This window comes from Hemitrygon akajei, unplaced genomic scaffold, assembly GCF_048418815.1.
Source record: "Hemitrygon akajei unplaced genomic scaffold, sHemAka1.3 Scf000042, whole genome shotgun sequence".
NCBI classification, from domain to species: domain Eukaryota; kingdom Metazoa; phylum Chordata; class Chondrichthyes; order Myliobatiformes; family Dasyatidae; genus Hemitrygon; species Hemitrygon akajei.
The window spans coordinates 4,436,800-4,464,791 of record NW_027331928.1 but is presented as its reverse complement, the minus strand read 5'-3'; the positions used below and the strand labels follow the sequence as shown (position 1 = coordinate 4,464,791).

General features: G+C 51.0%; 1 protein-coding gene across 1 annotated transcript; it reads right to left on the bottom strand.

The window, feature by feature from the left end:
• Positions 1–27,861, bottom strand: LOC140720450 (uncharacterized). Its single transcript, XM_073035304.1, has 10 exons — positions 27,810–27,861; positions 26,809–27,099; positions 10,943–11,072; positions 10,051–10,122; positions 8,572–8,691; positions 6,584–6,700; positions 5,153–5,257; positions 3,349–3,491; positions 2,144–2,208; positions 1–1,161 (listed from the first exon to the last, which is right to left on the bottom strand). The coding sequence occupies exons 3-10, from the start codon at positions 11,007–11,009 to the stop codon at positions 969–971; spliced, it is 882 nt and encodes a 293-aa protein (XP_072891405.1). The 5' UTR covers positions 11,010–11,072; positions 26,809–27,099; positions 27,810–27,861; the 3' UTR covers positions 1–968.
• Positions 27,862–27,992: the final 131 nt, after the last annotated feature.

The following is a 27,992-nucleotide window of genomic DNA, read 5'->3' as shown; positions in this document are numbered from 1 at the left end:
TATTAATATTTGTAGTTTACATTAATTTTACATTCTTGCGCCGCACTGATGGGGCAAAAAGAGAAATTCTAGGCCATGTAAGTCTCAGACAATAAATCAAATGGAGATCCCAGTAGGAAACACCCGATGCGAGTGGACAGGACACTTGGCCCGCTGGTCTTCACTGGTCTGGGCACTGAGTACAGGTGTCGGGAGGTCACGATGTGAGTGGACAGGACACTTGGCCCGCTGGTCTTCACTGGTCTGGGCACTGAGTACAGGTGTCGGGAGGTCACGTTGCCGTGGTGTAGGACGTCAGTGAGCCCGCACAGTTTTGGTCGCCCTGCTCTGGGTAAAATGCCAGTGAGCCGGAAAGAATGTACAGGGAGATTTACAGGAATATTGCTGGGACTCGTGTAACGGAGATGGAGAGAGGACGGGGTCTTCATTCCCTGGAGCGTAGCTGTAACCTTACAGAGTTGCATAAACTCAAGAGGGGCACAGACAGACGGTATGCGCACAGACTTTCACACAGAGCTGGGGTATCGAGACCCAGACGGGACAGGATTTAGGTGAGAGTGGGTGGAGAGGAGATAGAAAGAGCGAGATCAGAGGGACGCAGGTGTTAGAGGGAACGGAGTGGAGAAGGAGAGTGCAGTAGAAAGGGGGGAAAAGGAGGGCAATATAAAGAGGTTGGAAGAGGGAGTGGTGAAATAGCGAGCGGAGAAAGATCGAGGAAGTAGGATGAGGAAAGGGGGTAGACAGAACGTTAGAAGGAGTGAGGAAGAGCGGGATGGGGGAGGGGTGGCTAGAAAGAAGGGGATAGATGGAGATCGGGGTTTTCCATGTGTGGTGGGGAGAAATGGGTTGCAAAAACAGGAGAATAGAGTAACAGGTAGGGTCAGAGACTGCAGGGAGGATTTTGAGTGGATGGGCTGAGTGAGAGTGGAGGAGAGATAAGGAAGGGAAAGACAGGGTAATCATTTGATTCAAGTCGGCTCTCCGGGCTGTTGACAGAGAAGCTGGATCTTTTCAGGAATATCCGGCCAGCAGGGGGCAGAATACTCGCAGATGAAACGGTGATTATCATTAAGGCAATTGCCACTCCCTCCACTCGATGTGCATGCACTGCAGGAGGCCCTTCCGGAGGACACATTGTACAGTAGACCAGTGGCATCATCCCTATCAATAAATGGTTAAAAAATGTGAACAGAGACGAAACAGATCCGGCGGAACACGAGCCCGTCGCCAAACTAATCCCATTAAATCCGGGCAATCACCACAGCCCTGTGTCGTTCCCAAAATAATTCCAGTGTCCCAATGACTCCCTACTGCTCTGTGTCAGTCACCAAATTAATCCAACAAACCACCTCCCCCACAGCCTCCGGCCCATCGTCCCGCGGTCTCCACAGTCCTGTGGCAGTCCCAAAGCGAATCGAACACACCCATTGATCCCGTCAGATCTATTTCAGTCACCAAACAAATCCAAATATCCGAAACACCCTGCACCCCGCAGGCATACGCCGTTCCGGAATTAATCCCATCGGCACAATCAGATCCTCCAACCCTCTGTCGGTCACCCAAATCCATCACACGGCTCCTATCCCTCCCGACAGTTTATGCCCGTCTGCAGGTTAATCCGATTGCCTCTCACCGTTCCCTCAGCCCTGCTTCAGTCGGCAATCTGGACACCCTGACCGACTCTTCACCTACATCGGCTTGTCGGTCTCCAAACTAATCCAGTTGTCCCACTCTCTCCCCCCAGATCAGTGTCAGACCCCAAACTGATCCTGCTGCATAACTCTCTATCACAGAGTAAGGCCTGTCGCCAAACCAATCCGACTCTGCCTTCTGCTCCCTACAGATCTGTGTCAGACTCCAAACTAATTCCACTGCATCTCCCAATCCCCACGGCCCTGCTTCAGTCACCAAAATAAACCCCGGAGCCCACTGACTATCGTCAAAATATTTCACTGTCCTGTCCCGCGACAGACACGTATCGCTCCCTAAAATATTCACCTTGTATCATCCTCTCCCGACAACAAACTCCAGTACCCCACCCCCTTCTCACAAAACTACTTCAGTCCGTAAACAAATCCCATTTTCTCCCCTTAAGCCAGTGTCATTCCCCAAATCCCACTCCACAGATCAGTCCAAATCTCACCCGGTCTCGCATTGTCTAATCCAGTAAGTAACGTTTCGGCGGATAAGAGAGCAGATAACAAAATTCTGTAAAATTAAATTACTTTGATTAATGCCGAGAATCGAAAAATGTTTACGAGAGTGTGTGATAGGACGGTGTGGAGGTAGCTTCACTCTGTGTCTGACCGCGGGAGTGTGTGATGGGGAGGTGTGGAGTGCGATTCACTCTGTGTCTGACCCCGGGAGTGTGTGATGGGACGGTGTGGAGGGATATTCACTCTGTGTCTGACTACAGGAGTGTGTGATGGGACGGTGTGGAGGGATATTCACTCTGTGTCTGACCCCGGGAGTGTGTGATGGGACGGTGTGGATGGAGATTCACTCTGTGTCTGACCCCGGGAGTGTGTGATAGGGAGGTGTGGAGGTAGCTTTACTCTGTGTCTGAACCCGGGAGTGTGTGATGAGATGGTGTGGAGGGGGATTCACACTGTGTCTGACACCGGGAGCGTGTGATGAGATGGTGTGGAGGGAGATTCACTCTGTGTCTGACCCCGTTTGTGTGTGATGGGACGGTGTGAAGGAAGATTCACTCTGTGTCTGACAGCGGGAGTGTGTGATCGGACGGTGTGGAGAGATATTCACTCTGTCTCTGATCCCGGGAGTGTGTGTTGGGACGGTGTGAAGGGAGATTCACTCTGTGTCTGACCCCAGGAGTGTGTGATGCGACGCTCTGGAGGGATATTCACTCTGTGTCTGACCCCGGGAGTGTGTGATGGGACGGTGTGGATGGAGATTCACTCTGTGTCTGAACGCGGGAGTGTGTGATGGGACGGTGTGGAGGGATATTCACTCTGTGTCTGAGCCCGGGAGTGTGTGATGGGACGGTGTGAAGGGAGATTCACTCTGTGTCCCACCGCGGGAGTGTGTGATGCGACGGTGTGGAGGGATATTCTCTCTGTGTCTGACCCCGGGAGTGTGTGATGGGACGGTGTGGAGTGAGATTCACTCTGTCTCTGACCCCGGGAGTGTGTGATGGGACGGTGTGGAGGGAGATTCACTCTCTGTCTGACCCTGGAGAGTGTGATGGGACGGTGTGGAGGGAAATTCACTCTGTGTCTGACCCCGGGAGTGTGTGATGGGATGGTGTGAAGGGAGATTCACTGTGTGTCGGAGGGTGTGTGATGATTCCTGTGTTACTGTGGGATCTTCCCGTGCTGTGGCACATACCGCTTCATCCCTCGAACTGATTTCGAGAAGAATTGATTCACGCTTTGAACATTCTTGCATCGCTTTGCGGAAAGATGTTGCAAATTTGGATACGTAATAACGCCGGTCAGTATTTGTGACAAAGTCCTTGGAACAGGTTTGCTCTGGAAATTAGGAGAAAGGAACAAAGTGAATCTCTCCCCACACCGTCCAATCGCACATTACCAAGGATCAGGCACAGTGACCTTCCCTCCAAACCATCCGTCACACACTCACGGATTCAAGGTACAGAGTGAATCTCATTCCACACTTTCCTATCGCACACACCTGGAGAAGGACACAGAATGAAGTTTCCTGCACAACGGCCCATCACAGATTCTCAAGTTCAGGCACAGAGTGAAGTTCCCACCACATCATCCATCATAGACTCTCCAATCAGGCACAGATTGAGGCTATCTGTACACTCCCCTAATACACTCACGGAGCAGGACACAGATTGATCCTCGCGACACATTATCCCATCACACACTCAGTGTGTCAGAAACAGAGCTCCGCTCCCTCCACACCGTCCCATCAGAGACCCCTGAAGTGGACTGGAGTCCACTCGACTGTTCCTTGTCACACAGCCTCTGGGTCGGAACCAGCGTGCAGAGTGAAGTTTCCCCCACACTCTGCACTCTCCCGGGGTCAGACACAGAGTGAATCTCTTTCTCCCTCTCTCTCTCTCTCTCTCACACACACACACACACACACTCACGCACAAACACACACACACACACACACACACACACACACACACACACACACACACACACACACACACACACACACACACACACACACACACACACACACACACACACACACACACACACACACACACACACACACACACAGGTTTAGACCGCACGCTGGTTACTGTCAAATCACACGATCTTGCAGCCAGACACAGAGTGAAGCTCCCTCCACAACGTGCCTTCACACATTCCCAGAGTGCGACACAGAGTTCAGCAGCTGTCACAGTGTCCATTCGCATACTCCAGGAATCAGACACAGTGTAGCTCTTTCAGTAGCAACCGATTCCTGACAACCGGAGAAAGACATGGAGTGAAGCTCTTTCTCCGTTTCCCATGACACCATTCACTAACTCCATGTCCTCATCACTCATTCCAGCGGTCAGATGTGGAGTGCGGCTTCTTGCACAACGTCCTGTCACACTTCCGGAGTCAGATTCTGGGTGTTACTCCCTCCACACCGTCTCATCACACACTCCCGGGGTCAGACACAGAGTGAATCTCCCTCCACACCGTCCCATCACACACTCAAGGGGTCAGACAGAGAGTGAATCTCCCTCCACACCGTCCCATCACACACTCCCGGTGTCAGACACAGAGTGAATCTCCCTCCTCACCGTCCCATCACACACTCCCGGGGTCAGACACAGAGTGAAGCTCCCTCCACACCGTCCCATCACACACTCCCGGGGTCAGACACAGAGTGAATCTCCCTCCACACCGTCCCATCTCACACTCCCGGGGTCAGACTCAGAGTGAAGCTCCCTCCACACCGTCCCATCATACACTCCAGGGGTCAGACACAAAGTGAATCTCCCTCCGCACCGTCCCATCACACACTCCCAGGGTCAGACACAGAGTGAATATCCCTCCACACCGTCCTATCACACACTCCTGTGGTCAGACACAGAGTGAATCATCCTCCATACTATCTCTTTACACGCTCCAGATTCCACGCACAAAGTGACGCTTCCTCTCTCCATGCCTGCCCTGTGATGGGGAGCGGGTTAAAGAGGGAGGTGATGCCTCACCTTTTCTGCTGGTCAAAAATTCACAGATTTGAGCCTTGGTTTCGTTGACAGATCCGTACTTCGTTTCCATCTCAGTGAACTGGTGACGGAGATCGCTGTGCATTCCTTTAAGAAAAGACAGATTAGAGTTGAGCGAGGAAAGCTTGGATTGAAGGGAGGAGTTTAACTCATGGTAATTTTCGGTCGGAGCTGACTTTAGGCTTACGTATCTGTGATACTGTGAAACATATTGAAGGATGTTTAGCGTTTGCTGTGACAAGTGAGTCAGTGTCACGCTAACGAACGGGTCACAGAGAGTGTTGTGTCAGTGTCACGGTGAAGCGTGGAACAGTGAAGGATGTTCTTGTGGCACAGTGAGAGGCGTCGGCGCCACGTTGAGCTGTGTCACGCTGTGTCTCGCTGAGGAATTATCAATGTCCCGGTGACGGTTCTGTTGTTGTTACAATGGGGGTCTACGACAGTATCGTGCGGGGCATGTCCGGTTTCTGTGAGGGACGTTTCGGTCTCACTATGATAGAGGTTTCTGTGCCCCGGCGGGAGGTGTGCCGGATCGGAATGAAGTGTATCTCGATGTCAAGGCGAGGGAAATGTAATGGTGAGGGGTTGGTGGGATCACGGTTGGTGGAGTATCTGTGTCATGGTGTGGGGTGTGCTGGTCTCACAGAGCGGGGTATATCTGTTTCACGGTGAGTGACATGTCATGGCCATGGTGTGTGTGAGAATGTCACGCTGAGCTGTCCGACGGTGTCACGGAGAGTACTATGCCGGTGTCATTGTGGATTCAGCTGTCGGTATCAGTTCATGGGTTTGCCTGTGTCAGGGTGAGGTGTGGGTAAGTGCCTCAATGAGTGGTACATCGGTGTTATGTTGAGGGGTGATACTGTCTCGGTAAGGGGTATTACAGTGACTTCTGAGTCTTTGTCACGGTGCGGGGCGGAGCGGATCACATTGAGGAGCGTGAAGGTGTCACGGTGTACGGTACCTCAGTGTCACGGTGAAGGGCGTGTCGCTGTCACTGTGAGGTGTGTTTCGGTGTCGCCTTGAGCAGTTTATCAGGAATACCGTCAGAGGCATATCTATGTTACAGTGAGGGGAGCGTTGCGGTCAGTGTGACTGACATGTGTGTGTCACGGCGATGTTCGTGCCAGTGTCGCGGTCAGGTGTGTTCTTGTGTCTCGTTGAAGGTCGTGACCGCGACAGTGTTGTTCATGGTAGAGTGAATGGCGTGTCGGTGTCAGGACGAGTCTTGATTGTGTTCCGGTAAAGGCCGTGTCTTTATCTCGGTTCGGGGTGTGTCAGTGTTGTGGTGATGGGATTTTAATCGGTGTTACGGTAAGGGGCGTGTCGGTGTCACTGTGGTGTTTTACAATAACAATTCATTCCTCTCCCTTTACTTATGGTCTGACTCCACCGGGACACCGTTCCACTCACTGTGGATCAAGAGACCAGCCACTGTCACGATGAGGGCGGACGTAACTAGGCAGAGTAGACAGATCAGACGGTACGGTCTATTGCCGATCTTCACTTTCGATTGTTGTCCATGAGCAGCTGTGGAGACACCACAAGACCATGAGACTATAAGATACAATAGCAGAAGGAGGACATTTGGGCCATCGAGTCTGCCCCGCCATTCAATCATGGGCAAATGTAATTCTTCCAGTCATCCCCACTCCCGTGCCTACTGCCGATACCCTTTAATGCCCGGGCTAATCAAGAGCCTATCTCTCTCAGCGTTAAATGCACCAAATAATTTGGCTTTCACAGCCGCTCGTGTCAAAAAATTTCACCGATTTAACAACCTCTGAATAAAGTAATTTCTCCGCATCTCAGTTCTAAAAGGACGTCGTTCAATCGGAAAGTCGTGGCCACTTGCCCTAGAATCGCTTACCATTGGAAATAACATTTCCATATCTAATCTCTCCAGGCTTTGAAGATTCGGTAAGTTTCTATGAGAGGCCCCGTCATTCTCCTGATCTCCAAGGAATATAGCTCAAGAGCTGCCGGATGTTCCTCATACAGCGACCCTCTCATTCATGGAGGCATTTTCCTGAATCTTCTCTGAACCCTTTCCAATGTCAGTATTTATGAGAAGCCCAAAGCTGCACACAATACTCTCAGTGTGGTCTCACGAGTGCCTTTTGGTGCCTCAACATCACATCCCTGCTCTTATATTCTGTACCTGAATGTCAACATTTCATTCGCTTTCTTCACCACCAACTGAACTTGGGGGTTAACCTTTAGGGTCTCTTGCAAAACCACTCCCAAATGCTTTTGCAACTCTTCATTTTGAATTCTCTCACCATCTTCATAATAGTCTGCTTGTTTATTTCATCTTCCAAAGTGCACGACCATACACTTTCCAAAATTGTGTCTCATTTGCCTCTTCTTTGCCCATTCCCCTAAACTATCTGCGTCCCTCTGTAAGCCCTCTGTTTCCTCAACACTTCCCGCTCCTCCACCTATCTTTGCAAATTCTGCACAAGTCTTTGAAAGACATTGTCGAAATCAGCGGTCCCAACACCGACCCCTGTGGAACTCCACTTGTAACCGGCAGGCAGCCAAAATAGGATCCCTTCATTCCCACTCTCTCTTTTCTACCAATCAACCAATGCTCCCCCCGTGCTAGAAACTTCCCTGTAATTTTACGGGCTCTCATCTTCCTAAGCAGCCTCATGAGCGGTATATTGTCAAAGGCCTTCTGAAAATCCAAATACCCTATCGATTCCTGAAAGATCATTGTTGAAGCCTCGGCAATCTCTCCGCCTACTTCCTTCAGAACCCGAGGCTGCATTCCATCAGGGCCATGAGATTTAATCCAAGTCACTGACATCCTCAGTTACTTTCAGCCGTAATCGCTGAGAGTCCAAATTCCTTGACTCGGCAAAGGCTGAGAAGTGTCTGACTGATTCCTGAGGTGTTTTACTCTCTCCTATGCGATTGATGAAGTTGGAGTCGTGGGTCTTGTCTCCGTCAACTTCATTTGGGAGCTTGACTGGGTCCCTCAGGGGAGGCTTATCCAGATGATTATGATACAGGGGATCCACGGGGAATCGGCCGTCTGGATTCAGAGTTTATTGTTTTTTCACAGTTGTATTATTGTCTGCCCACTTTCTGTTCTTTTTCCACAAATCGGATACATGACGGGCTAAACTCTTACATTCTCCAGCCGGATCTGTGACTGATTGAACTTTTCAATTTGGCAGTTTTCAACATGATCCACAAGAGTACCCATCTTCACATCATGTGCAACTCACAAAAACACCCATCTACAGTTTCAACCAGATGATTTATACACATCACAGACAGGAGGTGGAACGAGCTCGCAGAGAAGTGGTCGAGGCAGATGAATTAAAATTTGAAACACTTGGGCAAATGACACCTGACGCTTCCAGAATGGCGTCACTATTGTGAACACTGACCTGTTTGTATAGTAGTTGGCATCCCTCCGGGTCCCGAGGTGATGTGAGCACCCTCTTCCTCATCGATGAGGGGATCGTCTCTTCGAAAGTTCATCTCTGAGTAGGTGGAGATCGGACCATCTGGGAGAGAAAGTCCGACAGGCCGGTCAGGGAGAGAATGAGACAGCGGTAGAGAATGAGGGAAAGAGAGAAGAGACAGCAGAGGAGAGAGAGGAGTAAGCGAGAGGGAGAGAGGGGTAATCGGGGGAATGTGAAAGAGAGGGAGCAGAGAGTGTGGGAAAGGGGAGAATGGGGAAAGGTAAGTAGATAGAGGGGAAAGTCAACGGAGAGAGCAGGAGTCGTAGAAGGGCAGAGATGTGCAAAAGACAGAGAGAAGTGTTGGGAAAGGGGGGAAAGCGTGAGAGTGTGCGGTAGGGAAAGGAAATAGTGGAGGAAGAAAAGAGGATGGGAGAGGATCAGTGTGTGAGAGATAGGGGAAGAAAGAGGGAGGCAGGGGAGAGAGAGGAGAAAGAGTGTTGAGAGAGTTGGTTTAGAACGGGGTCAGTGTTATACACATTTTATAAAGTTATCGTTTCTCACTGACCCTTGCCACTGTCCTCCCTCCTCGCCACTCTTCCCAAGGTGTCTCCTGCTCACCGGCCATGCCACAGCACTCCCTGCTCCCGCACCCGCCCCATCACACATCTCCCCTCAGTGCCCCCAGTTTAAACCCCTCTCACGGTACGCCCACCACACAAAAAAAATTCATGGGATTTTCTGCACCGACCCCACCCAGAGAAACTCCTCATTCCTTTCCACAGCCCTCCCTCTGTACCACCCCGCCTGTGGCTCTGCCTCCGCCCCGACCCTTCCCAGAGCGCTCCTTCCTCACCGACCCTCCCATAGAGCCCGTCTCTCATTCCATTCCACAGCCTTCCCACTGTACCACCCCGCCTGTGGCTCTGCCTCCGCCCCGACCCTTCCCAGAGCGCTCCTTCCTCACCGACCCTCCCATAGAGCCCGTCTCTCATTCCTTTTTTACAGCCCTCCCTCTATACAACCCCGCCTGTTGCTCTGCCTCCACCCCGACCCTTCCCAGAGCGCTCCTTCCTCACTGACCCTCCCATAGAGCCCGTCTCTCATTCCTTTTCTCAGCCCTCCCTCTATACAACCCCGCCTGTTACTCTGCCTCCACCCCGACCCTTCCCACAGCGCTCATTCCTCACTGACCCTCCCATAGAGCCCGTCTCTCATTCCTTTTCTCAGCCCTCCCTCTATACAACCCCGCTGTTGCTCTGCCTCCACCCCGACCCTTCCCAGAGCGCTCTCCCTCCTCAGACACCCTCCCATAGAGCCCGTCTCTCATCCAGTCTCGCACGCATTGCTCCTGACCTATTGTCTAACAGGGAACAATCAGGGTTAACTGCGCTTGGGATGAGATTTCTCGACAGGAAGATTCACATCAGCTGATCAGAGTCAAACCAGTAAAGTGAAACTGACCTCCATTCGTCCGGACCCGGGGAACAGAGAGGGATTTGAAATGAAGTTCCACATACGATACATCAGGTTTAGCTGGGGACAGAACAGTGAGAGTCAGAAACAGCGTGAGGCTCCCTCTAAACCGTCCCATCAAACACATCCGGGGTCAGACACAGAGTGAATCTCCCTCCTCACCGTCCCATCACACACTCCCGGGGTTAGACACAGAGTGAAGCTCCCTCCACACCGTCACATCACACACTCCCGGGGTCAGACACAGAGTTAAATCTTCCTTCACTCTGTACCATAATGGGGGACAGATTGCGCTTTGGAGCGTACAAGTTTGAGGGGGGGGGGGGACTTGACAGAGGTATATAAAGTTATGAGGGGGATAGATCGAGTTGACGTGGATAGGCTTGTTTTCCATTGAGAGTAGTGGAGATTCGAACAAGAGGACATGATTTGAGAGTTAGGGGGCAAAAGTTTAAGAATAATAGGAGGCGGATTTTATTTACTCAGACAGTGGTAGCTGTATGGAACGAGCTCCCAGTAGAAGTGTTAGAGGCAGGTACGGTATTGTCATTTAAAGTGAAATTGGATAGGCATATGGATATGAAAGAAATGGAGGTTTATGTGCTGCGTGCGGGCCAGTGGGACTAGGTGAGAGTAAGCGTTCGGCACGGACTGGAAGGGCCGAGACGGCCTGCTTCCGTGCTGTAATTGTTATATGGTTGTTATATGGTTTATATTATACAGTCCCGTGATCAGAAAAGGAGTGACGCTCCCTCCACTCCGTCCCATCACACACTACCGGAGTCAGACACAGAGTGAAGCTCCCTCTACTTCCGCCATTACAAACTCCCCGGGTTAGAAAGAGACTGAAACTCCCTCACTCCATCTCTGCCCCACTCACCTCCCGATGGAGACAGTGAGTCCGGTTTTACGAGCTGCTTTTTCATGTAGGTCTCGCTCTTGGCCATCCTGTCGATTGCTCTCTGCGTCTCTGAGCTCAGCGAGGGGAAGCAACCGTTGTCAGAGGAAGCCTGTGTTGACAAGTGGATCAGAACGAGACCAGCAAACACCGGATGTGCAGCCGAAGAGGAGAGGAGCCGACAGCAGAGAGAGGAAGCGCTGGGGACGAGGGAGATTGAGGGTGTGAGAGGGGGTAGTCTGTAGCGATTAGAGTGGCGCGGGGAGAAGAGTAGTGCAAGTGGAGAGAAACAGAGGGAGGGAGAGCGAGGGGAAGGTTATGGTTTGGCGGAAAGAGAATCGTGAATTACAGGGGTTAGAAAAGGGTATCACTGAAAGAAGGGGAGGGCAAAAACTGGGAGGGAATGGAGAGAGAGGGGTAGAAATAGAAAGGGAGGATTGTTGGAGAGATTCAATTTCTCTCCAGCTCTCTGCTTTTTCCTCCACTCCCTCTCTCTCCTCTGCCTTTCTATCTCACATCCACTGAAAGCGAAGGGGGAAGTGAAAGGAAATGGGGGTGAGGGTATTGGATAAAGGGGTGATAGTGCGGAAGGCGATGTGCTGTAGCGTTTGTGTGTGCGTGTGAGTGTGTGGGTGTGTGTGTGAGTGAGTGTGTGTGTGTGTCTGTGTGTGCGTATGTGTGTGTGTGTGTGTGTGTGTGAGAGAGAGAGAGAGAGAGAGAGCGCCTCGGCATCGGCCGAACAAACACTCCCGGGATCAGACATAAGTGCAGCTCCTTCCATACCGTCCCATTGCACAGTCCCAGGGTCACAAACAGAGCTAATATGCCGCCTCACAGTCCTATAACACATTAACGGATTCAGAAACAGATCGAATCTCCCTCTTCACTCCCAGTTTTTCAGCGTTCCTGTAGTCTCCAACAGAGAGTCTGTCTCAGAGATTATAAGTGTGTCTGAGAGACCAGAAGTGGAACAGAGGAGGGTGGGGGAGTGGAAAGATGGCTGTGGAGGGGTGGTGAGTTTCCAGGCACTGGGTGGAAATGGTGTGAAACCACACGACCGGCCTGTGCACAGAGAGACGTAGAGGAGCTCAGAAGCGAGAAATCGATATCCGGTGGAAATGTGCAGCAGTAACACCAACGTTGTGCAAGGAGTTGACCACGTGTCTGACCCCGGGAGTGTGTGATGGGACGGTACAGAACATAGAACAGAAAACGATGCAGCACATTTCTGGCCCTTCGGCCCACAATGTTTTGCCGACCCATATAAAGCCTCAACGTAAATTCCCTCATATGCCTGTGTAGTAGTCTCTTAATTTTCACTAGTGTATGTGCCTCAAACACAGAATCAGGCAGTGCATTCCACGCACCAACCACTCCCTAAGTAACAGCCATTCCGCTAACCTCTCCTTTGAACTCTGCCCCCCTTACATTAAAGCCATTTCCTCTTGTATTGTGCAGTGGTGTCCTGGGGAAGAGGCGCTGGATGTCCACTCCGTCTATTCCTCTTAATATCTTGTACATCTCTTTCATGTCTCCTCTCATCCTCCTTCTCTCCAGATAGTAAAGCCCTAGCTCGGCTAACCTGTGTTTTACAGAGCTCCATCAATAAGCCGCGACTAAACTATGAGGCGACTTTCAGGGATCTGTGGACATGTACTCCCAGATCCCTCTGCTCCTCCACACTACCAAGTATCCTGTCATTTACTTTCTACTCTGCCTTGGAGTTTGTCCATCCAAAGTGTACCACCTCACACTTCTCCGGGTTGAACTCCATCTGCCACTTCTCAGCCCTATTCTGCATCCTATCAATGTCTCTCTGCAGTCTTCGACAATCCTCTGCACTATCTACAACATCACCAACCTTTGCGTCGTCTGCAAACTTGACAACCAATCCTTCTACCCCCACGAAAAGTAGGGGTTCCAGAACCGATCCTTGTGGGACAACACTAGTCACAACCCAATCTGAATGTACTCCCTCCCCCACGACCGTCTGCCTTCTTCAGGCAACCCAATTCTGAATCCACCTGGCCAAACATCCCTGGTTCCCATGCCTTCTGACTCTCTGAATATGCCTGCATATTGGAACCTTGTCAAATTCCTTACAAACATACGTGTAGAAATAGATCCACTGCACTACCCTCATCTATATGCCTGGTCACCTCCTCAAAGAACTCTATCAGGACCTGCCTTTCCCAAAGCCATGCTGACTGTCCCTGATCAGAGCATGATTCTCTAAATGCCCATAGATCCTTTCCCTAAGAATCCTTTCCAACAACTTTCCCACCACAGATGTCAGACTCACTGGTTTATAATTATGCAGACAATTCCTACTAACCTTTTGAAGAAGGGGACAGCATTCTCCTCCCTCCAGTCCTCCGGTACCACCCTCTGATTCTATCCTTTTCAGTGAGGCAAATGGAGGGAGTTAAACTCTGTCTAATTATGGGAGTGTGTGATGTAACGGCATAGAGGGAGATTCGCTTTGTGTCTCACCCCAGGAGAGTGCAATTTGACAGTGTACAGGGTCTATATTCTTTGCCGAGTCCCGGGAGTGTGTAATGGGGCTGTGTGGAAAGTAATTCACCATATGTCTGACACCAGGACTTTGTGATTGGGCGGTGGGGAGGGGGATTCACCATGTGCTTGACACCGGGAGAGTGTGATAGGACAGTATGGAGGGAGTGACACCCTGTGTATGACCCCGGGAATGTGTAATTGGAGAGCATAGAGGGAGCATCATTCTGGTGTGTATCTATCACACATAACTTTTCCTCTTTTGAATTTAATTCTAGACGCTGTCAAACAGAGTTAGAACAATGCTGCTGCCCCCAGTCGTCTGCTCTGGAAAATAGGACCAATGAACAGTGAATCTCTCCGCACACCGTTCATCACATTCGCCGGTAGGCAGACAGAGAAAAGGGAATCGTTCCTACCGGCCCATCACACTTTCACGGCTTCAGTTGCAAAGTCACAAAGTCTCTTTCGGCGGTTTAGAGAGAGTAAGTGTAGTTCCCTCTCCACTCTCTCATCAAATAGTACTGTTGGCAGACAGACAGAAGTTTCCAACACAGTCTCCCAAAACACATTCCCGGGGTCAGACACAGAGTGTATCTCCCTCCAAACCGTCCCATCACACACTCCCGGGGTCAGATACAATGTGAATCTCCCTCCACACCGTCCCATCACAAATTCCCGGGGTCAGTCACAGAGTGAATCTCTCTCTTCACTCCCTCTCTCCCTCCCTCCCACCAATCACCAGTTTTTCAGCATTCCTGCAGTCTCCAACAGTGTGTCTGTCTCAGAGATAATAAGTGTATGTGAGACCAGAAATAAAACAGAGGAGGGTGGGGGAGTGGAAAGAGGGCTGTGGACAGGTGGTGAGTTTCCAGTCACTGGCAGGAAATGGTATGAAACCACACGACCGGCCTGTACACACAGAGACGTAGAGAAGCTCAGAAGCGAGAAATCGATATCCGGTGGAAGTGAGCAGCAGTAGCACCAACGTTGTGCAAGGAGCTGACCATGTGACTGACCCCGGGTGTGTGTGATTGAACTGGTATAGAACATATAACAGAAAACGATACAGCATAGTACTGGCCCTTCGGCCTACAATGTTGTGCCGACCCTTATACGCTGCTCCCATATAAAACCCCACATTAAATACCCCATAAACCTGTTTGGTTGTCCACCACTGACTCAGGCAGTGCATTCCACGCACCCACCACTCTCTGAGGAAAAATCCTTCCTCTGATATTACCCTTGAACTTTGCTCCACTGACCATAAAGCCATGTCCTCTTGTTTTGAGCAGCGGTGTCCTGGGGAAGAGGCGCTGGCTGTCCACTCTATCTTTTCCTATTAATATATTGTACACCTCTAACATGTCTCCTCTCATCCTACTTCAGTCCAAAGAGTAAAGACCAAGCTCCCTTAATCTGTGCTCATAGTGCATACTCTCTGAACCAGGCAGCATCCTGGTAAATCTCCTCTGCACCCTTTCCACAGATTCAACCTCCTTCCTATAGTGAGGCGAGCAGAACTGGACACAGTACTCCAAGTGTGGGCTAACCTGTGTTTTACAGAGCTGCATCAATAAGCCGCGACTCTTAAACTGTGACCCTCGGCTTATGAAAACTAACTCTTCATTGGCTGCCTTAACTACACTATCTACCCGTGAGGCAACTTTCAGGGATCTGTGGACACGTACCCCGCCTTGGAGTATGTTCTTCCAAAGTGTACCACCTCACACTTCTCCGGGTTGAATTCTATTTGCCACTTCTCAGCCCAGTTCAGCATGCTATCAATGGCTCTCTGCAATCTTCGAGATTTTTCTACACTGGCCGCAACACCACCAACCTTTTTGTCGCCTGCAAATTTGCCAACCAGCCCTTCTACCCCAACATTAGGTCGTTAATAAAATCACGCAATGTAGAGGTCCCAGAACCGATCCCTGCGGGACACGACTCGTCACAGCCTTCCAATCCGAATGTACACATGCTCTCAACACACTGCTTTCTGCAGCCAAGCCAATTCAGAATCTACCTTGACAAACCTTCCTTGTCCACATGCCTTCTGACATTCTGAATAAGCCTACCGTGTAGAACCTTGTAAAATGCCTTACAAAAATTCAAGTAGATTTTTCATCAACTGCGCTGCCCTCACCTATATGCCTGGTCACCTCCTTAAAGAAATCTATCAGCCTTCTTTGAACGGTGTAAAGTTAGGTAAGGGAGAAATACAAACAGATCTCGGAGTCCTTGTTCATCAGTCACTGAAGGTGAATCAACAAGTGCAGCAGGCAGTGAAGAAGTCTAATGGAATATTGGCCTTTATTACAAAGGGAATTGAGTACAAGAGCAAGGAAATACTTTTGCATTTATACAGGGCCCTGATGAGACCACACCTGGAGTATTGTGTACAGTTTTGGTCTCCAGCGTTAAGCAAGGACATCCTGGCTGTGGAGGAAGTGCAGCGTAGATTTACAACGTTAATTCCTGGGATGACAGGACTGTCTTATGCAGAGAGCTTTGAGAGACTGGGCTTGTACACGCTGGAATTAAGGAGATGGAGAGGGGATCTGATTGCAACATGTAAGATTAGTAAGGGATTGGGCAAGATAGAGGCAGGAAATATGTTCCAGATGCTGGGAGAGTCCAGTACCAGAGGGCATGGTTTGGGAATAAGGGGTAGGTCATTTAGGACAGAGTTAAGGAAAAGTTTCATCTCCCAGAGAGTTGTGGGGGTCTGGAATGCACTGCCTCGGAAGGCAGTGGAGGCCAATTCTCTATATGCTTTCAAGAAGGAGCTAGAGAGGTATCTTATGGATAGGGGAATCAAGGGTTATGGGGAAAAGGCAGGAACCGGGTATTGATAGTAGATGATCAGCCATGATCTCAAAATGGCGGTGCAGGCTCGAAGGCCGAAAGGACTACTTCTGCACCTGTTGTCTATTGTCTATTGTCTATTGTCTATTCTTAGACACGAACTGCCCTTCACAAAGCCATGCTGACTGTCCCTGATCAGACCCTGATTCTCTAAATGCCCAGAGATCCTATCTGTAAGAATCTTTTCCAATAGCTTTCCCACCACAGACGTATGGATCACTGGTCTTTAATTACCCGGACTATCCCTACTAACCTATTTAAAGAAGGGGACAACATGCGCCTCCCTGCAATCCTGCTGTACCATTCCCGTGGACAACGAGGAATTAAAAATCGTAGCCAGAGGCTCAGGAATGTTTTCCATCGTCTCGAGGAGCAGCCTAGGGACTATTCCTTCAGACCCCGGGGAATTATCCACACTAAATCATTTCAACAACGCCAACGCCTACTCTCACATAATATCAACGTGCTTCAGAACATCAACCTCACTCATACCGTCCTCACCGGAAAAAGTTCTCTCACATTAGTGAATACCGTAGACAAGTAATTATTAATGACCTCGCTCTATTCCACAGCCTCCAGGCACATCTTCCCACCTTTGTCTCTAATCGGACCTATCTTCATTCCTCTCAACTTTTTGTTCTTCACATAGTTCAAGAAATCTTTGGCGTTTTGCTTTACCTTTCTCGCCGACGGCTTCTCATGCCCCCTTCGTGCTCTACTGGGTTCCTTCCTAAGCTCCTTTCCTGCTCCCCAATATTCCTCAATAGACCCATCTGATCCTTGCTTCCTAAATCTCATGTATGCTGCCTAATTCCACCTGACTAGATTCTCCACCGCACTTGTCACCATCGTGCCTTCACTCTATCATTCTTTATCTTTCTCACTGGAACAAATTTAACCCTAACATCCTGCAAGAGATCCCTAAACTTGGAACAAAAATGTCCATGGTACATTTCCCCGAAGAAACATCATCCCAATTCACACACGCACATTCTAGATTTACAGCCTCATAATTTGTCATTCCCCACTTAAAAATGTTCTCTGTCCTCTCTGTTTTGTTTTTTACCATTTTCCATGAGGCAAATGGAAGCAGTTAAACTCGCTGTCTGAAACCGGTAGTGTATAATGGGACGGCGTGGAGGGAGATTCACCGTGTGTCTAACACCGGGAATATGTGATAAGACAGTAAGGAGAGAGGTAGAATGCTTGTGTGACCACGGGAGTGTGTAATGGGACGCTTTGGAGGGTGCTTCACTCAGTGTCTGACCACGGGGGTGTGTGATGGGACGGTGTGGAGGGAGTTGCACTCTCAGCAAACCACGGGCTGTCTGATTCGACGGTACGGATGGAGTTTAACCATGTGTCCCAAGCCGGTACCGTGTGATAGGACTGTATTGAGGGAGAATCCCTCTGTGTCTCAGCCCGGTAATATGTGTTTGTTCGGGGTGGAGGGAGATTGGCTCTGTGTCTGAAACCGGGCGTGTTTGATGGGACGATGTGGAGGGAGATTCACCATGTGACAGTCCACAGGTGTGTGCGCTGCGACGGTGTGGAGAGCGCATCAATATGCGTCTAACATTGGAACTGTGTGATGGGACTCTGGGAAGGGAGCTTCACTCTGTGTCTGAGTGTGTGATGGGACTGTGTGAAGGGCGTTTCGCCATGTGTCTGATCGCGGGACTGTGTGATGGGACGGTGTGGAGGGAGATTCATTCTGTCTCTGACCCCGGGATTGTGTGATGGGGGGATGTGGAGGGAGCCGCTCTGTGTGTCTTACACCCAAAGTATGAAATAGGATGTAGTGGAGGGAGCTTCAGTCTGATATGTACGTAAGTTCTGTCTGGCTGACACATACCTCTTCCTTTTTTGAATGTTTTTCAAAACGCTTTGAAAGAGAGTTAAAGCATTGCTGCCTCGTCCCATCGGCTTTTCTGGAAAATCGGTCTCTCTCTACAGCGTCCATTACATCCGCCGTCAGTCAGACACAGAATGGGGATCCTTTCACAACGGGCCATCACACATTCCCGGCGTCAGTTGTAAAGAGATGATCCCTCCGAACCACCCGATCACATAGACTTTGAGGTTTAGAAATAGAGTGAAGCTCCCTCTGCACCCTCCCATCAAATAGTCCTATTGACAGACATAAAGAGAAATTCCTGAAACACTCTCCCAAAACACATTCCCTTGATCAGAATTTGAGTCAAAATGTCAAAGCACAGTTCCAGCACATACAAACAGCTTTAGACACAGAGTAAATTTGCTTTCACACCGTCCAATTTCACTCTCCCGGGGTCAGACACAGATTGAGTTTCTCTCTTCACTCCCTCACTCCCTCTTACCAATCACCAGTTTTTCAGCGTTCCTGTAGTCTCCAACAGTGTGTCTGTCTCAGGGATAATAAGTTTGTGTGAGAACAGAGATAGAACAGAGGAGGGTGGGGGAGTGGAAAGAGGGCTGTGGAGGGGTGGTGAGTTTCCAGTCACTCTGAGGAAATGTTGTTAAACCACACGACCGGCCTGTACACACAGAGACGTATAGAAGCTGAGAAGCGAGAAATCGATATCCGGTGAAAGTGAGCAGCAGTAACTCCAACGTTGTGCAAGGAGTTGACCACGTGTCTGACCCCGGGAGTGTGTGATGGGGGGGAGGGGGGAGAGTGGAGAGTCATTCACTTTGTTTCTGCCACCTGGATTGTGCAATGAGATTGTGTGCAGGGCGACTCACCATGTGTCTGACTGCAGGAGTGTGTGATGGGACGGTGTGGAGGGAGATTCACTCTGTTCTGACTGCAGGATTGTGTGACGGGACGGTGTGGAGGGCGATTCACTCTGTGTCTGACTGCAGGATTGTGTGACGGGACGGTGTGGAGGGCGATTCCCTTTGTGCCTGACCTCGGTAGTATGTGATGGGACGGTGTGGATGGAGATTCACCCTGTGTCTGACCGCGGGAATGTGTGATCGGACGGTGTGGATGGAGATTCACTCTGTGTCTGAACTCGGGAGTTGGTGATGGGACTTTGTGGAAGGACCTTGAATCTGTGTCTGACCCCGGGAGTTTGTGATCGGACGGTGTGGAGGGAGATTCACTCTGTGTCGCACACCGGGAGAGTGTGATGGGACGGTGTGGAGGGAGATTCACTCTGTGTCTCACACCGGGAGAGTGTGATGGGACGGTGTGGAGGAAGATTCCCTCTGTGTCTGACCCCGGGAGTGTGTGATGGGACTTTGTGGAAGGACCTTGATTCTGGTCTGACTCGTGGAGTGTGTGATGGGACGGTGTGGAGGGAAATTCTGGCTGTGACTGTCCCCAGGAGAATGTTACAGAACGTTATGGAGGGAGTTTCTCAGTGTGTCAGATCCCCGAAGTATGAAATGGGATGGAGTGGAGGGAGTGTTACTCTGGTGTGAATATATTACAGATCTCAATTCCTCATTTGAACTTACTTCAAGAAGCTTTGGAGCAGAGGTAGACCAATGTTGCTTTGCCACATCGTCTGCTCTGAAAAATTGGAACAATAAACAGTGAAGCTGTCTTCTCAGCGTCAATTAGATCTGCGGGTAGTCAGACACAGAATGGGCATCCTCTTACATATGTCCATCACACTTTCTAGGCGTCAGGTGTAAAGTGAAGATCCCTCCGAACCGTCCGGGACCGGCGAGTAGAGAAAGAGTGAAGCTTCTTATGCACTCTCCATCAAATTATCCTGTTGTCAGACATACAGAGAAGTTCCTAACACACTCTCCCGAAACACATTCCCGGGATCAGACACAGAGTCAGGATCCCAAAACACAGTCCCAGCACATACTAACTACGCTAGAAAACAGAGTAAAGTTGCTTCCACTCCGTCCAATTTCAAACTCCCGGGGTCAGACACAGAGTGAATCTCCCTCTTCACTCCCTCTCTCCCTCTCACCAATCACCAGTTTTTCAGCGTTCCTGTAGACTCCAACAGTGTGTCTGTCTCAGAGATAATAAGTGTACGTGAGAACAGAGATAGAACAGAGGAGGGTGGGGGAGTGGAAAGAGTGCTGTGGACAGGTGTTGAGTTTCCAGTCACTGGAGGGAAGGGGTGTGAAACCACACGACCGGTCTATACACACAGAGACGTAGAGAAGCTCAGAAGCGAGAAATCGATATCCGGTGGAAAAGAGCAGCAGTAACTCCAACGTTGTGCAAGGAGTTGACCACGTGTCTGACCACGCGAGTGTCTGATTGAACGTTATAGAACTTAGAACAGAAAACGATAGAGCACAGTACTGGCCCTTCGGCCCACAAAGTTGTGCCGACACTTATACCCTGCTCCCATATAAAACCCCACCTTAAATTCCCCATAAACCTGTCTAGTTGTCCACCATTGACTCCGACAGTGCATTCCACGCTCTGAGTGGAAAAAACCTTCCTCTAATATCCCCTTGCACTTTGCTCCCCTTACCTTAAAGCCATGTCCTCTTGTATAGAGCAGTGGTGCCCTGGGGAAGAGGCGCTGGCTGTCCACTCTATCTTTTTCTCTTAACATCTTGTTCACCTCTAACATGTCTCCTCTCATCCTACTTCTGTCCAGAGAGTAAAGCACTAGATCCCTTAATCTCTGCTCATAATGCATGCTGTCTAAACCAGGCAGCATCCTGGTAAATATCCTGTGCATCCGTTTCACTGCCTCCACATCCTTCCTATAGTGAGGCGAGCAGAACTGGACACAGTACTCCAAGTGTGGGCTAACCTGTGTTTTACAGAGCTGCATCAATAAGCCGCGACTCTTAAACTCCGACCCTCGGCTGATGAAAACTAACACTTCATTGGCTGCCTTAACTAAACTAATTACCCGTGAGGCAGCTTTCAGGGATCGGTGGACATGTACCCCCAGATCCCTCTGCTCCTCCACACTTCCATTTATCCTGCTATTTACATATCCTGACAACGAGGACTTAAAGTCGTAGCCAGAGGATCAGGAATGTTTTCCATCTGCTCGTGGAGTAGCCTAGGGACTATTCCTTCAGACCCCGGGGAATTATCCACACTAAATCATTTCAACAACGCCAACGCCTACTCTCACATAATATCAACGTGCTTCAGAACATCAACCTCACTCATACTGTCCTCACCGGAAAAAGTTCTCTCACATTAGTGAATACCGTAGACAAGTAATTATAAATGACTATGCTCTATTCCACAGCCTCCAGGCACATCTTCCCACCTTTGTCTCTAATCGGACCTATCTTCACTCCTCTCATCTTTTTGTTATTCACATATTTCAAGCATTCCTTGGCGTTTTCCTTTACCCTTCTCGCCAACGCCGTCTCATCCCCCTTCGTACTCTCCTCAGTTCCTTGCTAAGCTCCTTTCCTGCTACCCAATATTCCTCAATAGACCCATCTGATCCTTGCTTCCTAAATCTCATGTATGCTGCCTAATTCCACCTGACTAGATTCTCCACCGCACTTGTCACCATCTGTCGCTCCCCACTTAAAATGTTCTCCGTCCTCTCTGTGTTTTTACCGTTTTCCATGAGGAAAATGGAGGCAGTTAAACTCGCTGTCTGAAACCGGTAGTGTGTGATGGGACGGCGTGGAGGGAGATTCAACATGTGTCTGACCCGGGGAGTGTGTGATGAGACAGTAAGGAGTGAGATCCAATGCTTTTCTGGCCCCGGGTGTGTGTAATTGGATGCTTTAGAGGGAGCTTCGCTCTGTGCCTGACAGCGGAAGTGTGTGATGGGAAGATGCTGACGGAAATTCACCATGTGTCTGACCCCAGAAGTGTGTGCGGAGCAACAATATGTGCCGAACCTTTGGAATGTGGAATGGGACGGTGAGCAGGGAGATGATCAACATGATTCCGATCCCGGGAGTATGTGATCGAACGGTATGGAGGAAGTTACACCTTCTGTCTGACACCAGGAGTGAGCAATGGGATGCTGGGGATGGCTCTTCACCATTTGTCTGACACAAGGCAGATTGTGATGGGACGGTTGCAGGGAATTTCACTCTGTGTCTGACCTCAGGAGTGTGTGATGGGACGATGTGGAGGGAGCTTCACTCTGTGTCTGACCCCGGAAGTGTGTGATGGAACGGTGTGGAGGGAGTTTCACTCTGTGTCTAACCCCGGGAGTTTGTGATGGGACGGTGTGGAGGGAGAGTCACTCTGTGTCTAACCCCGGGAGTGTGTGATGGAACGGTGTGGAGGGAGTTTCACCATGTGTCTGACCCCGGGAGTGTGTGATGGAACGGTGTGGGGGGAGATTAACTCTGTGTCTGACCCCGGGAGTGTGTGATGGGACGGGTTGGAGGGAGCTTCAGTCTGGTGTGTATGTATCTTCTGTGTGGCTCACACATACCTCTTCCTCTTTTAAATGTATTTCAAGACGCTTGAAAAGAGAGTTAGAACAGTGATGCCTCGTCCCATCGTCTTTTCTGGAAAATAGGACCAATTTACAATGAATCTCTCTCCAAACCGTCCATTACTTCCGCCGCTAGTCAGACACAGAATGGGGATCCTTCCAGAATCGGCCACAACGTATTCCCGGCGTCAACTATAAAGAGAAGATCCCTCCGAACCGCCCGATCACAGAGACTCGACTGATTAGGGACAGAATGGGACTCTCCCATCAAATCGTCCAGTTGACAGACATAAAGAGAAATTCGCGAAACACTCATCTAAAACATACTCCCGGGGTCAGACACAGAGTGAATCTCCCTCCACAACGTCCCATCACACACTCCCGGGGTGAGACACAGAGTACAGATCCCCCCACACCGTCCCATCACATGACCCCCGGATTGAGCTCGGAGTGAAGCTCTCTCCACAGTCCCATCACACAACCCCGGGGTCAGACAAAGAATGAAGCTCCCTCTTCTCCGTCCCATCACTCACACCCGTCGTCAGACACAGAGTGAAGCTCCCTCTACTCCGTCCCATTACAGAGCCCCACGGTCAGACACAGAGTGAATCTCCCTCCACACCGTTCGATCACACACTTGCGGGGTCAGAAACGTAGTGAAGCTCCCCAGCGCACGGACCCACCACTCTCCCGCAGTCAGAAACAGAGCGACTGTCCGTCCACTCCGACACAGCGCATAGTCCCTCGGTCAGACAAAGAGTGAATCTCCCCCCACACCGTCAAATCACACACTCCGGGGGTCAGACACAGAGTAAATCTCCATCCACACCGTCCCATCACACACTCCCGGTGTCAGACACAGAGTGAATCTCCCTCCGCACCGTCCTATCACACACTCCCGGGATCAGACACAGAGTGAATCTCCCTCCGCACCGTCCAATCACACACTCCCGGGGTCAGACACAGAGTGAATCTCCCTCCACACCGTCCCATCAAACACTCCCGGGGTTAGACACAGAGTGAAACTCCCTCCACACCGTCCCATCACACACTCCCGGGGTCAGACACAGAGTGAATCTCCCTCCGCACGGTCCAATCACGCACTCCCGGGGTCAGACACAGAGTGAATCTCCCTCCTCACTGTCCCATCACACACTCCCGGGGTCAGACACAGAGTGAATCTCCCTCCACACTCCCTCGGTCAGACACAGTGTGAATCTCCCTCCATACCGTCACATCACACACTCTCGGAGTCAGACACAGAGTGTATCTCCCTCCGCACCGTCCCATCACACACTCCCTCGGTCAGACACAGTGTGAATCTCCCTCCATACCCTCCCATCACACACAGCACGGGTCAGACACAGAGTCTATCTGCCGCCTCACAGTCCGATTGCACAGTAACGGATGCAGAAAGAGAGCGAATCTCCCGGTACACTCCCTCTCTGCCCTCTCACCAATCACCAGCATTCATCGTTCCTGTAATCTGCAACAGTGTGTCTGTCTCAGAGATAATATGTGTATTTGAGACCAGAGGTAGAACTGTGGAAGGAGGGGGAGGAGAGAGAGTGCTGCGGAGGGGTGTTCAGTTTGCAGTCACTGGGAGGACGAGGTAATAAATCAGACGACGGGCCTTTTTTCGCAGAGACGTAGAGAAGCTGACAACCGAGAGATCGATATCCGGTGCAAATGAGAAGAGATAACAATAAAGGCGTGCAAGTATATTCACTCTGTGTCTGACCCCGGGAGTGTGTGATGGGACGGTGTGGAGGGAGATTCACTCTGTGTCTGACCCAGGGAGTGTGTGATGGGACGGTGTGGAGGGAGATTCACTCTGTGTCTGACCCCGGGAGACTGTGATGGGACGGTGTGGAGGGAGATTCACTCTGTGTCTGACCCCGGGAGTGTGTGATGGGACGGTGTGGAGGGAGATTCACACTGTGTCTGACCCCGGAGTTCTGTCATGGGACGGTGTGGAGGGAGATTCACTCTGTGTCTGACCCCGGGAGTGTGTGATGGGACGGTGTGGAGGAAGATTCACCATGTGCGTGACCCCGGGAGTGTGCGATGGGACGGTGTGGAGGGAGATTCACTCTATGTCTGACCGAGGGAGTGTGTGATGGGACGGTGCGGAGGGAGATTCACTCTGTGTCTGACCCCGGGAGTGTGTGATGGGACTGTGTGGAGGGAGACTCACCCTGTGTCTGACCCGGGAATGTGTGATGGGACGGTGCGGAGGGTGACTCACCTTGTGTGTGACCCCGGGAGTGTGTGATGGGACGGGGTAGAGGGAGATTCACACAGTGTCTGATCCCGGGAGTGTGTGATAGGACGGTGTGGACGGAGATTCACTCTGTGTCTGAGCCCGGAGTTCTGTCATGGGACGGTGTGGAGGGAGATTCACTCTGTGTCTGACCCAGGGAGTGTGTGATGGGACGGTGTGGAGGAAGATTCACCATGTGCGTGACCCCGGGAGTGTGCGATGGGACGGTGTGGAGGGAGATTCACTCTATGTCTGACCGAGGGAGTGTGTGATGGGACGGTGCCGAGGGAGATTCACTCTGTGTCTGACCCCGGGAGTGTGTGATGGGACTGTGTGGAGGGAGACTCACCCTGTGTCTGACCCGGGAATGTGTGATGGGACGGTGTGGAGGGAGACTCACCTTGTGTGTGACCCCGGGAGTGTGTGATGGGACGGGGGTAGAGGGAGATTCACACAGTGTCTGATCCCGGGAGTGTGTGATAGGACGGTGTGGACGGAGATTCACTCTGTGTCTGAGCCCGGAGTTCTGTCATGGGACGGTGTGGAGGGAGATTCACTCTGTGTCTGACCCAGGGAGTGTGTGATGGGACGGTGTGGAGGAAGATTCACCATGTGCGTGACCCCGGGAGTGTGCGATGGGACGGTGTGGAGGGAGATTCACTCTATGTCTGACCGAGGGAGTGTGTGATGGGACGGTGCCGAGGGAGATTCACTCTGTGTCTGACCCCGGGAGTGTGTGATGGGACTGTGTGGAGGGAGACTCACCCTGTGTCTGACCCGGGAATGTGTGATGGGACGGTGTGGAGGGAGACTCACCTTGTGTGTGACCCCGGGAGTGTGTGATGGGACGGGGTAGAGGGAGATTCACACAGTGTCTGATCCCGTGAGTGTGTGATAGGACGGTGTGGAGGGAGATTCACTCTGTGTCTGACCCCGGGAGTGTGTGATGGGACGGTGTGGAGGAAGATTCACCATGTGCGTGACCCCGGGAGTGTGTGATGGGACGGTGTGGAGGGAGATTCACTCTGTGTCTGACCCCGGGAGTGTGTGATGGGACTGTGTAGAGGGAGACTCACCCTGTGTCTGACCCGGGAATGTGTGATGGGACGGTGTGGAGGGAGACTCACCTTGTGTGTGACCCCGGGAGTGTGTGATGGGACGGGGTAGAGGGAGATTCACACAGTGTCTGATCCCGGGAGTGTGTGATAGGACGGTGTGGAGGGAGATTCACTCTGTGTCTGATCCCGGGAGTGTGTGATGGGACGGGGTGGAGGGAGATTCACCATGTGTGTGACCCCGGGAGTGTGTGATGGGACGGGGTAGAGGGAGATTCACACAGTGTCTGATCCCGGGAGGGTGCGATAGGACGGTGTGGAGGGAGATTCACTCTGTGTCTGACCCCGGGAGTGTGTGATGGGACGGTGTGGAGGGAGATTCACCTTGTGTCTGACCTCGGGATTGTGTCGTGGAACCGTGTGGAGGAAGCTTCTCAGTGTGACAGACACAGGGAGTGTGTGATGGGACGGTGTGGAGGGAGCTTCACTCTGTGTCTGACGCCAGGATGACTGTGTGGAGGGAGCTTCAGTATGTGTCGAACCTTAGGAAGTGTGATGAGACGGTGAGGGGGGAGCTTCAACATAATTCTGATCCCGGGAGTGTGTGATCGGACGGTATGAAAGGAGCTTCACTCTGTGCCTGATCCCGGGAATGTGTGATGGAACGGTGTGGAGGGACCTTCGCAGTGTGACTGGCCCAGGGTTTACGTGATGGGATGGCATGGAGTGATCTTCTCTATGGGTCTGATCACCGAATTATGAAAAGGGATGGAGTGGAGGGAGCTTCAGTCTGTTGTAGTTCACACATACCTCTTCCTCTTTTGAACTTATTTCAAGACGCTTTGAAGCTGAGTTAGTACAATGCTGCTTCGGCCCATCGTCTGCTCTGGAAAATAGGACCAATGAACAATGAATCTCTCTGAACAGCGTCCATTACATCCGCCTGTAGTCAGACAGGGATGAGGGAATCGTTCCCACCGGCCCATCACACATTCACGGCTTCAGTTCAAAAGTGAAGATATACTCCTCCCGTCCGATTTCACAGACTCGCTGGGTTGGAGACAGAGTGAAGCTCCCTCTGCACTGCCCCGTCAAATAATCCTGTTGTCAAACATAAAGAAAAGATCCCAAAACACTTTTTCCAAAACACATTCCGGGATCAGACAGAGTCAAGATCCCAAAGCACAGTCCTAGCTCGAACAAACAGCTTTAGACACAGAATAAAGTTGCTTCCACACCGTCCCATCTCACACATCAGGGGTTAAGCACAGAGTAAAACTCCCATCACATACTCCCGGGGCCAAACTCTGAGTGAAATACCCTTCACACCGTCCCGTCACACACACCCCATATCAGACACAGAGTGAATCTCCCTCCACACCGTTCCATCACACACTTGTGGTGTCAGACACGGAGTGAAGATTTCCTGCGCACTGTTCCACCACCCTCTACCCGGATCAAACACAGCATTAAGCTCCCGTCCACACCGCCCCATCACACACACCCGGGATCAGACGCAGAATGAAGCTCCCTCCACACCGTCTAATCACACGGTCCCGGGGTCAGACACAAAGTTAATCTGCCGCCTCACAATCCGATAACACAGTAACGGTTACAGAAACAGAACGAATCTCCCTTTTCTCTCCCTCTCACCAATCACCAGTTTTTCACTTATGTCTCTCTCTCTCAGAGATAATACGTGTGTGAGACCAGAGGTAGAATAGTGGAGAGAGGGGGAGGGCAGCTCGGGCTGTGGAGGGGTGTGACTTTGCAGTCACCGGCTGGAAGTGTTGAGAAACCAAACGACTGACCTGTACTCGCAGAGACGTAGAGAAACTGAGATCGATATCCGGTGGAAGTGAGCAGAAATAACACCAACGGTGTGGAGGGAGCTTTACCCTCTGTCCGACCTTGAAACCTTGTGACTGGATGGTGTGGAGGGAGATTCACTCTGTGTCTGACCCCGGGAGTGTGTGACGGGACGGTGTGGAGGG

What these genes read in the sequence shown, in the direction of transcription:
- LOC140720450 (XM_073035304.1), bottom strand. Translation starts at nt 11,009, where the DNA reads ATGGCCAAGAGCGAGACCTACATGAAAAAGCAGCTCGTAAAACCGGAC. An exon ending in CTCACTGTCTCCATCGGGAG is followed by an intron (nt 10,123 to 10,942) that starts GTGAGTGGGGCA and finishes TTCTGTCCCCAG; the next exon opens with CTAAACCTGATGTATCGTAT. An exon ending in TCAGTTCGAGGGATGAAGCG is followed by an intron (nt 2,209 to 3,348) that starts GTATGTGCCACA and finishes TTAATTTTACAG; the next exon opens with AATTTTGTTATCTGCTCTCT.